Source organism: Nyctereutes procyonoides, unplaced genomic scaffold (genome assembly GCF_905146905.1).
Source record: "Nyctereutes procyonoides isolate TBG_1078 unplaced genomic scaffold, NYPRO_anot_genome, whole genome shotgun sequence".
Classification (NCBI taxonomy): Eukaryota; Metazoa; Chordata; class Mammalia; order Carnivora; family Canidae; genus Nyctereutes; species Nyctereutes procyonoides.
The window spans coordinates 15,865,466-15,880,736 of record NW_026575037.1 but is presented as its reverse complement, the minus strand read 5'-3'; the positions used below and the strand labels follow the sequence as shown (position 1 = coordinate 15,880,736).

Here is a 15,271-nt window from a genome sequence, read left to right as displayed (position 1 = left end):
CTGCTGATTTACTATATGACATTGGACAAGGCATTTCACCTCTCTAGCTTCTAATCTGTAATTAAAAGGATAATTACCGGTTTAAATAATTTTTGAAGTTCCTTCTGAACCTACAGTCTTTATTTCTAAAACAAAAAATGACCCCTGAGGTAGAGTTGGCTATACTTTCTTGAATTTTAAAAATTAAGCAAAATGCTGATCTAGTAGATTCATATAACTTTTAAGTGTAGCTTCTTGAAGGTGTCCCTCTATCAACTAAAGAACAAATGTCTCAGTTTAATATATGACTGCATCAAAAAAAAAAAAAATGCAACCACAGTAGGTGACCAAAGAGGATAAGTAACTTTCAGGAATTTTGAAAGCCCAGTAGTATTTAGTATATGCTCTCTCAGCATTAAAAAGGTCACCTTGCTAATACATGTTAATTTTGAAAGTTGAATTGACCTTTGGAATTTTAATATCAACCTTTTTTGGTGTGTTTAGAGGTTGGAGCAATCACAGAAGAAACAGAAGCCTGTGATTGGTGGAGTTTGGGTGCTGTCCTCTTTGAACTTCTCACTGGCAAGGTAAGCAGTGACCTGGACATTTAATAAGTTTACCCAGATGCTACCTTGATTTCAAATTGAGAACATTTAGACTTTGCCTTTAGTTGTTAGATCAGGGACTAAATAAGAAAATCTTTGATCTAAAAAAAGGCAGAAAAATGCAAGTTTATCTAGATTCCAGATTTTTTTAAAAGAAGAATTGTATTACATTGAATAAATAAAAATTCTGTTATGTCATAATGTTAGTATTTAGCTGTGTATGACTAAACATTCTTTCTCTTCATTTTCTGTGATTCAGTTTTAACAGCATTAAATCTGTAATGTTCATATAAGGATGTATTAGAATTCTCTGGATGTTTTAAACATCTTGCTTGAAAGCAGGAGGGAATTCTCATTTTAGCAAATGAATGTAGATTTAAAAGATAACATTACCTTTTTTCTCAATACTGTAAATTTATACTATCTGTTCTAGCTTAAGGACAGATTTTATATTCTCTCTGATCAATAACTTTTAAGTAAGATGTTTGAGGTTAATAGACTTTAATAGAGTATTGATGCACATTATCCCCTGGAAAGAAGAGAGAGGAAATGAGCAGCCCTACTTTTGTAAGTAGTCATTTACCTTGAATATGTAGATAATACTGAACTCTTAAGGTTGTTGTGGATTGTTACAAACCACTTAAAGTACAATTAAAACATAAAGTGCTATTAATATAGAGTGTTATTATTAACCAATCCTAAACTTAGATTTTTAAGAATATTAAACAATTCAGAGGTATGAAGTCCTTTTTTAGTTTTTGTGTATAGTGTAAACTTTTCTATTATGAGCCATTCCCTGTATAACAGCTTATGTTTATGCTGTGATTTTGATGATTGCCTTCATTTCAGTTAGAAGTTCTGTAGTCTCATGGCCCTTAGCCTGACACTGTGTTGATTACTATACCTCCAGTTAAGATGGTTGTTGAGCTTTCTGTCTTGCTGTCCATAAATCTTGTGATAGAACAGAATATGATGTTATTTGGGATAAGAAGTATACCTGATTGATTATTTCAGACTCTGGTTGAGTGCCATCCAGCAGGAATAAATACTCATACTACTTTGAACATGCCAGAATGTGTCTCTGAAGAGGCTCGCTCACTCATACAACAGGTAATTTAATTGACCTACTGGCCTAATATATCATCCATGCAAATTAGCAGAGTCCATAGTTATAAAACCTTAAGGAAATTAGTTTGGGGCAAGAAAGACTCATCACTAATTACAAATTCAAAACTGCTACTGTGTATGGTTAGGCTCCTGCTATTATTTAAGTATTAGTGAGGTCAGAGGGAACAGTTAAAGCTTATTGGTGTTTAAGTCTTTTTTTCCCCCCCAAAAAAATCCAGGCTACCGTTTAGTCCATTCCATGTATTTGTGTAGGTGTGAGATTTAAGTATCGGTTTTAGCTTATCTAGAGCTGCTCAATTTCTGCTGTTACATTTTGTAACCATGTATGATGACTGTTTCCTTCTTTCTTTTTTTTTTTTTTTGACCGAATATTTTCAATCTTTAATTCATATATAGAAATTTAGGAATAGGCTACTTAGGCTGCTTTGGAGAAAAGTGGTGTTAGAAAATCTTGCCAAGTTAGATTACTCCTAGCTTCATCCACTGATGGAAATTGGGCATTGATGTCAGCTAGTACATTTTCAGTGGTTTTAGAGAGACTATTGATAATTTAAGTTCAGTATTCAGACGTAGGCTTGGAACTCTAGTGAGCTCCTTAAATGGATTCCTTGCATTTAAGATGCTCCTCTAGTTTTGAATAGTGAGTTTGAGTGAGTATACTGAGGGTTGTCAGTAATGAGGTGTGATAGGCTCAACAGCAAATCAGCAAGAATTGTCATGCCTAGGATCCTTACAGGTTGTTTTTTTTTTTTAAGATTTTTTTTTATTTATTCATGAGAGACACAGAGGCAGAGACATAGGCAGAGGGAGAAGCAGCCTCCTTGTGGGGAGCCTGATGTGGGACTTAATCCCAAGACCCTGGGATCACAACCTGAACCAAAGGCAGATGCTCAACCATTGAGCCACCCAGCTGCCCCAAATCCTTATAGTTTTATGAGAAACATAAAGGGAAAAATTATTTGAAAAAGATCAAGAACTAACATTTTTGTTTCATGAAACTGGAATTATTTTTCTTTAATCAGAGAAAACAAAATTTAAATAAAAGGGAGAGGGAAGAATATATTAAGAGAATTACCTAGTATTCTCTTGAAGAGTGATTTGGGTTCCATTCAAATACATGCACAAATATATGCAAGACATAGTGCTGTAAGCTACAAAGGTAAGACTCACAAATAATTATATTATGGATGCATTTGATCAAAGCTGTCAAAGATTTAAAAACTACTCTGGCAAGTCAAGATAAGTACGGAGAGGTTATAATTGATGAAGTGATTGCATTAGGAAAGTTTTTGTGTAGTGGATGTTATTTTTTGTGGAGCCCTAGAATTTTGGCTTGACAAGGTGGGATGTGGGGGGAATAGCTAGGTGGGGTGAACAGCTTCAACAAGGAAAGGAGTCCAAAAGATCCAAAGTAAGAAATGAGAAGTTTGGTTTCTCTGGAGTGGAGGGGTGGATATAGGAATGAGTAATAGTCATGGATGGGTGTGGAAAGGTAACTTGGAGTTCTCTTATGGAGTTTTGTTATCATGATTACCAGGGAAGAGTGATCATACTTAATTCAGTTAAAAAAAAAAAGTATTTGAAGTTTTTATGCAGAAAAATAAGAGGATCAGAATTGTGCTTCAGGAAGATTCAATTTTCCCGGGGAATGTAAAACAAAGAAACATAACCAGGTTGGAAATGAGATGAGAATACCTTTGAGCACTTTGCAAAAGGATTAAGAGGTATTGCAAAGATATAGAATACATTTCATTCTAATAGGAAAAAAGGATAGCTGTCATTTGATTTCATCTGATTTGTTGTAGCACAAGATAAATTCCAAGTATTTTTTTGTTCAATAATTTGAAGAAGGCTAGCAAGTGCTTTTTTGTTGTTCATTTCTCTCCTTAATGTCATTATTATATAATACTGAGAATAGAATTCCCTACATTAATTTATAAAGATCTGCTGCTCCTGTTCTTATTAGAAATTATGTTATAAAGGAATCTTGGCTTAAGGTATGTTAAATCCTCCAGTACAGATATGTATATATTATATAGTAAATCAGCATTCTGTCATTGGCCTGCCTAAGGAAACTACCACTCATTTTGAGGAAACATCATCAGGAAAGGGAAAAGGGGTCTCTTGGCATGATTAGCCATTTGTCATTTTGACTTTCCTCTTCCACTACCTCACAGGTCATAGGGGTCATTTTTTTAAAAATCACAAAATGATTTATATGGAAATAATTATTCTGCTTTGGGAAGATTTCCCCCTTTAGTCTTTCAGCTCCTTGCTTTCTTCCTAGATTTCGTGATCCCCTGTCCCCAAGGTTCAGTCATCTCAGTCATGTGAATGGTGCTAAAGTAGACATAGTTACATTTTAAATGCAATTAAAAGAAAGATGCTTATATTTTACAAATCCTCAGAGCATGTATGTTTGTACTTCATGCTGTACATTTAGTTAATTTTGGTGTACATTTAGTTAATTATGACACAATTGTTTTGTCAGTTGAAAAATATTACATGAGAAAATAGACCTTCAGAACAAATTTTTGGGTCTTCATTGTTCAGCTTATTGCCTGAGTGTTCTTCAGGAGAAGGGATACTAGCAGTGACTATTTTGGTTTTGCCACTGACTGACACATTTGTTTAAGCAGTAGAATCTTTGTGTGGTCTTTTTTGAGGCCTGGTATAGTATTTAAAATGGCAGGATAAACAAGATAGTTGTAATTATACTTTTGCCTATAGATTTATATTTACATTTTGTAGTGAAGTCCATGGACTAATTAAATTGACTTTAGTAAAAGTCAAAATAGGAACCTTTATTGAAATTTCATAATGAGGTCATGTTTTTGGAAAAAATAGGGGTGGAAAAGCCAATTGCAGTGAAAAAGAAAGAACTACATGTTCATATGTTTATTGAAATATTAAAAATCTGCTATAGTTATTTGTAATTCTTACAAGTGTTCAATATTTTAAATTTATATTAAATTGATGCCTTCCACATTTCAATCAGTTAGACATGAATTGTCGGATTTTGAAAATGAATTTGATATATTTGGGATATTCTTACAATGTTTGTTTTATAATAGCAGCTTTTCACTTAACACCTTTTTCCAATATCTAATATTAAAATTCTTTGAGCAATTAGCTTTAATAAACAATGGTCATTTTGAATACTAGATATAACAATTTCAAGTGAGAAGATTGAGTACAGTCTTTTGAAGTATATGCTTCACACCCCTTGTGTATTTGGTAATATTGAAGTAGTAGATTCTTGGCATTTGCAGATCACATACTCAGGAGGCAGTGTCATGTTATGTTTAAGAGCATGGATTCTGGAGCCACAGTGCCTAAATTCAAATCTTGTCTTTGCTACTTACTACTTGTATGATCTTAAATAAGTTACTTAATTTCTCTGAGTCTCTTTTTTCTCATCTATAGAGAGAATAGTAACGATTCATAGAGTTGTTGTGAATTAAATTAAACTATAATAATGCCTGGAACATAGTGTCACATCAGTGTTTTCTATCATTATTGATAGGGCAATGGTGAAGATTCATAATACATAGTAATTTTTATTTGCTGAAGCATGTGTGGAATTATAGGGCTGCTAAAGTAAGAGTGGGTGGGGCAACTGCTGGTGATAGAGGTGTAAAGGCCTAAAAAAGTAGTGGACTGACACATAATAGGAAATCAGTTGATATTTTTCATATAAATAATTGAATTAATGAATAGTGAATGAAAGAAAAAATAGAAATAAAGGTAAAAAGAGAAGAAACAGAAGTTTTGGTTGAATTTGAATAGTGGGATTTCCTAAATGTATAGAAACATTAATGTAAATAAATCATTTAAATCTTTCAGTTGCAGTTGGCTAAATGCTGTGGAAAAAGTTACTTACTATAGGAATATTCTCAAATTTGAATGGCTATAGCCATATGAGGGAGTTGGCAAATTCTTTCTTGAGAAAGGAAGTTATAACATTGGACAGAATTGGCAAAAACAACCATCTCAGTGCCTGGAAATTGATCAAAGGGATACAACAATCTGTAAAGTGTTTATACTTGAAAAACAGCCAAACTTTGGGAAAGAAGAGTGGTAGTCTGTGGCAATTTTGCCTGGACTGCTCCCATTCTCTTTTCTCTGCTTGGTCAGGTGTTAAGTTTCTTCCATATTGAAGCAGGCCACGAGAACCAACCCTGAGGTTTTGTGCATGCATATAGGAAAAGGGAAATATCCCAAGTTGAAATGAAAGTAAAAACCAGGGGAGATTTGTAAGTGACCTAAATTTTTAATGTGTTCTCCTTCACTTTGGCAGAGGACAGAAGCTTTAGGAGCAGAGGTGTATTGTAACTTCTTTTCAATCACAGATTGACCACTAAGTTCTACACACACAGGATGGTCCCTAGGAAGTGAAGCTCAAAAATGAAAACAAAAAAAGAATGAGCAGAGATAGCAACAGCTGCTTACTACAAAGTGATGGAAGGAGCAGACTTACAGATCTAGCTGAAAGAAGTTACCAAACAAAAAACAAACCAACCAATAGCAATGATAATGGTCTTCTTGGGAAAAAAGTTGGGAGCTAGAGTTGCTAAAATATAGCATCCAAAATGTCCCATTTTCAGCAAATATTATATGATATACACAGAAACAAAAAGTATGACTCATAAAGCAGTCAGTAGAAATTAACTCTGAATGTCCCCAGGTTGAATTTAACAGACTTTAAAGTGGTTATTATAAATATGTTCAAAGAACTAAAGGAAACCATGTTTAAAGAATTAAAGGAAAGTATGACAATAATGAATCAACAAGTAGAAATTCTCAGTAAAGAGATATAAATTATATTAAAAAATAGAAATTCTCAAGTTGAAAAATACAGTAATTGAAATGAAGCATATATTAGGGGGAAATTGCTTTAGAGCATCTCAGCAGCTATTTTGAGATAGGTGAGGGAGGAATCAATGAACTTGAAGATAGAATGATAGAAATGATCAAATCTGAATAAAAGGCAAAAAATTTTTTAAAAAAATGAATAAGGCTACACAAATCTATGAGATAACATCAAATGTGCCAGGAAGGAGAGGAAAGAGAACAGGGGAGGAAAAAGTATTTTAAAAAATAATGGCTAAAAATACCTCAAATGTGATGATAAATATTGATAGCATCCAAGAAGCACAATGGACCTTAATTAGGAAAATACACCTAGTCAAATTATTGAAAGACAAAAACAAAGGGGACAATCTTGAAAGCAGCAATAAACAAAACAAAACAAAACCCACTCACTTTATACAAGGAAATCTTAATATCTGACTTGACGGGATGAGCACTGGGTGTTATTCTGTATGTTGGTAAATTGAACACCAATAAAAAATAAATTAAAAAAATAAAAAATAAAAAAATAATAAAAATGATGGAAGACAGTACACACTTCCAGTTATAAAATAAATACATCATGAAGATGAAAATTACTGGGTAGGGAATGTAATCAGTAATATTGTAATAACATTGTATAGTGACAAATGGTGACTACATGTACTGTGGAAAGTGCTGAGTAAAGTACAAATTGTTGAATCAGTAGTTGTACACCTGAAACTTCAATAATGATGATGATGATGATGATGATGATGATAAAATCAATGGAAGACAGAAGACAGTGAAATGACATGGTCAAAGTGCTGAAAGGAAGTTAACTATCAACCAAGAATTCTAACGTGAACTATCAACCAAGAATTCAATATCCAGCAAAATTATCCTTCAAAAATGAAGATGAAATAAATTCCTGAATAAAGAGTGAGAGAATTCATTGCTAGACTTGCCTTACAAGAAATATACAGGAATTCAGGCTGAAAGGAAATGACACCATCCACTTAGTAACTTGAGTCTGTAGGAGAAAATGAAGAGTACTGGAATGGTAAAATATAATTAATGCACTCAGCATAATACCTTCCAGGTTCATCGATGTCGAAGCAAATGGTGGGTATTTGTTGTTTCTAATGGCTGAGTAATATTCCATTGTACACCTATACCACGTCTTCTTTATGCTGAGTGAAATAAGTCAATCGGAAAAGGACAAACATTATATGGTCTCATTCATTTGGGGAATATAAAAATTAGTGAAAGGGAATAAAGGGAAAGGAGAGAAAATAAGTGAAAATATCAGTGAGGGTGACAAAACATGAAAGACACCTAACTCTGGGAAATGAACAAGGGGTGGTGGAAGGGGAGGTGGGCGGAGGGTTGGGGTGACTGGGTGATGGGCACTGAGGGGGGCACTTGGCAGGATGAGCACTGGGTGTTATGCTATATGTTGGCAAATTGAACTCCAATAAAAAAATTTAAAAAAATAAATAAATTTAAAAAATAATAAAAAATATAAGTAATGAAAAAGATTTTTCCCCTCATTTTTTTCTCAACTTCTTTTAAAAGACATAGGATTGTGTGAAACAGTAATTATAACATGTTGAATTTATAACATACAAATATATTACATATATGACAATAATAGATGGCAGAAGATACAGAGCTATAGTGGAGCAGTTTCTACATTTCACTGGAATTAAGTTAATATTAATCTGAAGTGGATTGTGATAAATTTTATTGATTTTTTAGAGAAAGGGATGGGGACAGGGGCAGAAGGAGAAAGAGAACCCCAACCTCCATGCCCAGCACAGAGCCTCTCTCCCATAACCCTGAGATCATGACCTGAGTTGAAATCAAGAGTCAGATGCTCAACTGACTGAGCCACCCACATACCTCGTAGATTATGATAAATTAAGATGCTATTGTAATCCTTACAGCGACCACTAAAAAAACAATAAAAATCAATAGAGAGACTAAAGTAGTGCATTAAAAAGTATTGACACAAAAGAAGGCCATAGAAGAAGAAGAACAACAACAAAAAACAGTAGAGGTGGAAAACAAGTAGAAAATGGCAAATTTAAACCCACCACATCAGGGATCCCTGGGTGGCACAGTGGTTTAGCGCCTGCCTTTGGCCCAGGGCGTGATCCTGGAGACCCGGGATCGAATCCCACGTCGGGCTCCCGGTGCACGGAGCCTGCTTCTCCTTCTGCCTGTGTCTGCCTCTCTCTCTCTCTTTGTGTGACTATCATAGGTAAATAAAAATTTAAAAAAAAATCTAAAAAACAAACAAATAAATAAATAAACCCACCACATCAATAATTACAATTCAACATGTATGTATAAACATGCCAAACAAAAAGCAGTTAATATTAAATTGGGTAAAAATTCAGTTATCTAAGACACACCTTAAATTCAAAGATGCAAATAGGTTAAAAGGAAAAGAATGGGAAAAGATCAATCTTGCAGATGGTAACCATAAGAGAGCTGAAGTGACTATATTAAATTCCTGACAAGGGGCACTTGGGTGCCTCAGTGGTTGAGCATCTGCCTTTGGCTCAGGTCATGATCCCAGGGTCCTGGGATAGATTCCCGCATTGGGCTCCCCGTGGGGAGCCTACTTCTCCCTCTGCCTATGTCTCTGCTTCTCTCTCTGTGTCTCTCATGAACTAAGTAAATAAATCTTTAAAAAAAAAATTCCTGACAAAATAGATGTGAAGCCTAGAGACTTACGAGAGGCTAAGATATTTCATAGTGATAAAAGATCAGTACATAGAAAGATATAACAATAAATGTATATGCTCTAATAATAGCCTGTATATGTATGAAGCAAAATCTGACTGAATTGAAGGGAAAATAGACAATCCAGTATTAATAAATAAATGGAGGCTTCAGCACCCCATTCTTGATAAATAATAGAAAATCAACAAGGATATTAAGAAGACTTCAACAACAATATCCAATGTCTCTGACATATATGGAACAATGATTGCAGAATACATTCTTATCATGTATATAAGGAACATTCTCTAAGATCGTATGCTATACCACAAGATAAGCTTCAGTATTTAAACAGATTGAAATCATACAACATACTCTGATTATAACAATTTAATTAGAAATCAGAAAGCGATCTGGCGAGTCCACAAATATTTTGAAATTAAACATGTTTCTACATAGCCTGTATGTCAAACAAATCTCAAAAGAAGCTAGAAAGTGTTTTTAATAGAATGAAAACACAGAATATATCAGAATTTATCAGATGTAGCTAAATCAGTTCCTGAGGAAAATTTATGGCGTATAAACACCTATATCAGAAAATTTATGGCTTATAAACACCTATATGAGAAAAAAAAGGTCTCAGATGAAAATCTCACCTTGCACCTTAGGAAATTAGAAAATTACTAGAAAATTATGGTGTTATTAGAACAAAGATAGGCATATAGATCAGTGGACTGGAATTGAGTATCCAGAAATAAACCCTTACATTTATGGTCAATTGATTTTCAAGAAAGGTGCCGAGAGAATTTGATTGTGAAAAAACAGTCTTTTCAGCAGATGGTGTTGGGAAAATCAAATAAGTCACATGCTAAAACTGAAATGAACTAAAGACCCTTACTTCATACCATATCCTAAAATTAACTCAAAATAGCTCATAGACTTATATAGATGGGAGATTAAAAATTATAGAAGAAACCACAGGAGAAAATCTTCATGACAGGTTAGGCAAAGAGTTGTTAGATATGACTCCAAAAAGATCCATAAAAGAAAACAATTGATAATGTGGGCTTTTATAAAATAAAATAAAAATAAAATAAAAACTGGGATCCCTGGGTGGCGCAGCGGTTTGGCGCCTGCCTTTGGCCCAGGGCGCGATCCTGGAGACCCGGGATCGAATCCCACGTCGGGCTCTCGGTGCATGGAGCCTGCTTCTCCCTCTGCCTATGTCTCTGCCTCTCTCTCTCTGTGTGACTATCATAAAAAAATAAAAAATAAATAATATAAAATTAAAAAAAAATAAAATAAAATAAAAACTTTTCTACTTAAGAAGATATCAGTAAGAAAAATGAAAAGATAAGCCCCAGAGTGGGAGAAAATATTTCAAATCATGTAACTAATAGGGGCTTGTATTCAGAATGTATAAAGAACTCTTATCAGGGCTGCTGCCTGGCTAGGTTGATAGAACATATGACTCTTGATCTCCGGGTTGTAAATTCAAGCCCCACATTGGGTGTGGGGGATTACTTAAAGTCTAAAAAAAAACCCACCAAAACTCATATAACTCGATAAGTAAACAATTCAGTATAAAAATGGGCAGAGATTCACCATGGAAGCTATATGAATGGATTAGAAAGCCATGAAAAGATACTCACCATTATTACTCACTAGAGAATACAAATTAAAATCATAGTACGATGCCACTAAAACCCACTAAAAGGGCTGTGATCAAAAGATGAACAGTATCAAGTATTGGTGAGGATGTAGAAAGACTGGAACCCTTCCTACATTGCTGGTGGGAATGTAAAATGGTACAGCTACTTTAGAAAGGTTTGGCAGTTTCCTAAAAAGCTAAACATAAATTTGCCACATGACCCAGCAGTTTACTCCCAGGAATGTCCGTGAGAGAAGTGAAGGCATATGCTTACACAAAGACATATATGTGAATGTTAACAGCAATATTACTCATTATAGCCTCAACCTGGAAAATCTACATGTCTATTTTTTTAATTTATTTTTTTGTATATTTTTTAATTGAAATTCGATTTGCCGGCATATGGTATAATATCCAGTGTTCATCCTGTCAAGTGCCCCCCTCAGTGCCCGCTACATATCTATTAACTGGTGAATAGATTAGCAAAATATTTTATATCCAAAAAATGGAATGCTATTCAGAAATAGAAGGTAACAGGCTGCTGATACCTGCTATAACATGGATGAATCTGAAAAACATTATGCTAAGTAAAAGAGGGCAACTACAAAAGGCAACATGTTTTATGAGTCCATTTACATGAAATATCCAGAAAGGTCACATTTTACAGAGACTAACAAGCAGATCAGTGTGTGCCTAGGGCTGGGGATGGAAGTGAGGATTAACACCAACTGCATGAGCAAACTTTTTAGGGTGATCGAAGTGTTCTGAGACTGGATTGTGTGATGGTTTCACAACTTTTAAAATTTACTAAGAATACTGAATTGTATACTTAAAACAGATGAATTTTATGCTATATAAATTACCCCTCAGTAAAGCTGTTAAAAACAAAATTTGAGGATGCATGAACGTCTCAAGACACATTATTTCAGCACACCCATCAAGGAGTAACTGGATCTCTCAGATTTGGGCGCAATATCTAATTAACATCATGTTGTGCTTTGGAATAGGAAATGGATAGGTATAACTGTCCTATTACACTACGAGTTTGAGAGAACCAAAGTGAATTGCCCAAGGTCATGTTTCAAATCAGTTGAAAAGCCATGAACTCCGATACCCCCACCACCCCACAGCTCCAGTGATGTTAGACATAGCTCCCTTTTCAAGGTCATCTCATCAGTTGGTTATTAATCAAATCCATTGTCACTAGGGTTGAATTGAGCAGTTCTTTCCTTTCATATATTTTTGATTTCCTTTGATTCATCACTTGGATTCCTGTTACTTACTAAATCCTTTCTTTTTAGCTCTTACAGTTCAACCCTGTGGAGCGTCTTGGTGCTGGAGTTGCTGGTGTTGAAGATATCAAATCTCACCCATTTTTTAACCCTGTGGATTGGGCAGAACTGATGAGATGAGCATAAGATGGGGTTATCTGCACACGTTCCGATCTTCTCGGGGACAGGCATCTCCGGCACAGAGGCAGCCCTGCCTCACACTCACTGATGGAGCATCGAGACATTGGGATAAAGACCTTTAGACAAAATGTGGGAAGAAAAAGGCTGAAAGAGAACAGTTCCTTTACCACTATTCTCTGGACAAGATATTGGCTACATTTGCAAGGGGTGTTTCTGTGCAAACCTTTAAATAAGGTGTGATCTTTATTTTATCCGCATTTAGTGTTGCACATGAGTTGTAAACCCAACTGAAAGAGGGTTTCAAGAACTTCCTCTGAAAGCTCCAATTGTACATTTAAGTGATACTTGAAAGGAGGACCTTTACATGGCAGCTAATAGTGCTTTCATCTAAGCAAGATTAGTTTATATGATCATAATTAATATTTACTGAATAATACACTAAAAGTGCTTCATGAATCGTGTCATCTTTGGAGCTTAAAAAGTGAGAAAAAAATATATACATCATGTCTGATAGAAAACATGTACCACAATGCTATGTAATTGATGTATGCTGAATGTGGTTCCATATTGATTCATACTTTCAGAGGTCCACGTGAGAAGAAAACACGTTGCCAATTTCCTCTACTTTGTTGGTTGGTACTGCTACGGAAGGTTCATATAAACACTCCCTGTCTCTCTTCAAGTTCATCTTTCTGCTCCCTACACCCATTGCCTATTCTCTCATATCTTCTTCCCCCTTCCTTTGTGAGTACATATGCAACAAAAAGGGAAGGGAGTATTTATTTCCCCAGATTGTATCAACTTAATAAGGACTAAGAAATCATGACTATAAAATAAACATGATAAAAATTGAAATCTCAGCTTCATTTAATTGCTTAAGTTTTTTGTTTTGCTTGTTTTAGAATGGCCTTTCACCTTGGAATGTTAGCAGTTTCTGCTGTTTCTTATACTTGACTTCATCTTAGGTTTTTGGTTTGGTATAATAAGAACCAAAGATTCTCATCTAAGTGGAATTGAATAGCAATCCTATTTATACTTAGTGATGGGATTTCCAGATTTGACCTCCTAATCTACTTGACATTATGTAGAAAGAATATGAGTTTTTACACATCTCCAAACGTTTGTTTGTTATTTCTGTATGCTGCCAAGACAGCTCTTGCATTTGTGCCTTGTTTATACAATTTACAAATGTTTTTAAGGCATTAATGTCTGTTTTTTAAACTTTATCCAAAGAAGAAAGAGTAAGTCACTTTTTCGGAGTCAGGAGCCATCAGAAAAAATGAACATTTTCCATATATTTTAATCCTTCAAGTTTTTGAGATCTATGTGAAAGCCCATTCCTACTCCAAGAGCATCTTTACAGCTTCCATCTGCCATCAGCTAGGTCTTCCCATCAAAGTAAATGGGAGCCGAAAATGCTTTAGTGAAACAAAGGAAATGTGCAAGCATTTTTTCTCTTTCTATTTTCCTACTTCCCCTTTTTCCTTCTGGTTCCCTTATAACCTGAACCTCAGATGGAGGACTGCAACAACACCAGGATGGGGAGCAGGTCACCAGGATCAAAGCGCAATCAAGATGACATCACTCCCTGGAACTGGATTTCAACTCACCAGCCCCCTGGCCTCATAACAGGAACTCGTGCAGGTGAGACTAAAGAATGACTTCCTGTGTAGGACCAGTAGGAAATCTGCAAGTGCTTAGAGCTAGCCACTGCAGAGCTTCCTTCCAGAAGTGCCCTATGACATGAAAGTGGGCCTTCACAACTAAGGTGAAGCTCCCAGCCCTGCCACATGATTTTGGTTTCTTGGATTCAGGACAGTAATGTCAACAGATGGCTGCTGTGTCAATGTGTTGACAGAGTTCCATTGCTTCAGTTCCCTCTTTCTATTTGGTTGGAACTTAATGTAAATACATCATTTGCAATCATGGTGGACATGAATTATTATAGTAATAAACACATAGGATGTGGCTTTGGGATGATGAACCCAAGTCTGTTTTCATTTGATGATGTGTAAGTATATTAAAATATTAGTATTTCTAATGCTCTGAGTGATACTGCTTTTTTGTTTTTAATTTTTATTTTTTTGAGCATGGGTCCTATGAGTCAAAACATTACTTGCCACTTCGCATTTTTCATTTGATTTTTTTTATTGAAGTAAAACATACATAACATAAAATTGACCATTTTAACCGCTTTTAAGTATATAGTGGCATTAAGTACATTCCCATTTTTATTGAACCATCACCACTGTACACCTCAAAACCTTTTTGTTATTCCAAACTGAAACTCTATACCCATTAAACATTAACTCCCCATTCCCCTTCCCCCCAGCCCGTAGTAAGCACTATTCTATTTTCTGTCTCTATTGAATTTGACTCTCCTACGTTTCTTATGTAAGTGGAATCCTATAATATTTGTCCTTTTGTGTCTGGCTTATTTCACTTAGCATAATGTTTTCAGGGTTCATCCATATTATAGCATATGTCAGAATTTCATTCCTTTTTAAAGGTTGAATAATATTCCACTGTATGTAGAGACCACATTTTGTTTAGCCATTTATCTCTCATTGGACTTTGGGGTGTTTCCTACCTTTTGGCAGTTATGAACGTGGATGTATAAACATCTGTTCAAGTCCCTACTCTCATGTGATTTTATATTTTTATAGGAAGTACCAGTGTCATTGACTGTTCTTTTATGGTGCTCTTTGTAAGGGAGCTTTTCCACCAGGTGGTCAGTAACATGGTGGTATAATGCCATCTATCTTAACAAAAGGATGTGAAAGTCTACTATTTCTGTTTCACAGAAACACTTAAACTCCCTAAGAGTAAGCATTACATGAGTTTTAATTTAAGCATTACATGAGTTAAGACTTTTTGAGACATAGAAATTTTCAACTTATTGCTTATAGTAACTGAACTCTTAATAACATATT

At 34.9% G+C, this 15,271-nt stretch overlaps 1 protein-coding gene across 7 annotated transcripts in view; it reads left to right on the top strand.

Moving 5' to 3' along the window:
• The window catches only part of RPS6KC1 (ribosomal protein S6 kinase C1), a 178,674-nt gene extending 165,476 nt beyond the window's left edge, over window positions 1-13,198 (top strand). For all 7 annotated transcript variants that reach the window (XM_055319061.1, XM_055319065.1, XM_055319062.1 and 4 more), the window contains 3 exons: window positions 484-566; window positions 1,599-1,694; window positions 12,228-13,198. In XM_055319061.1, coding sequence (XP_055175036.1) covers window positions 484-566; window positions 1,599-1,694; window positions 12,228-12,338 — 290 coding nt within the window. In that variant the 3' untranslated portion in view covers window positions 12,339-13,198. The remainder of the gene's footprint in view (window positions 1-483; window positions 567-1,598; window positions 1,695-12,227) is intronic.
• Window positions 13,199-15,271: the final 2,073 nt, after the last annotated feature.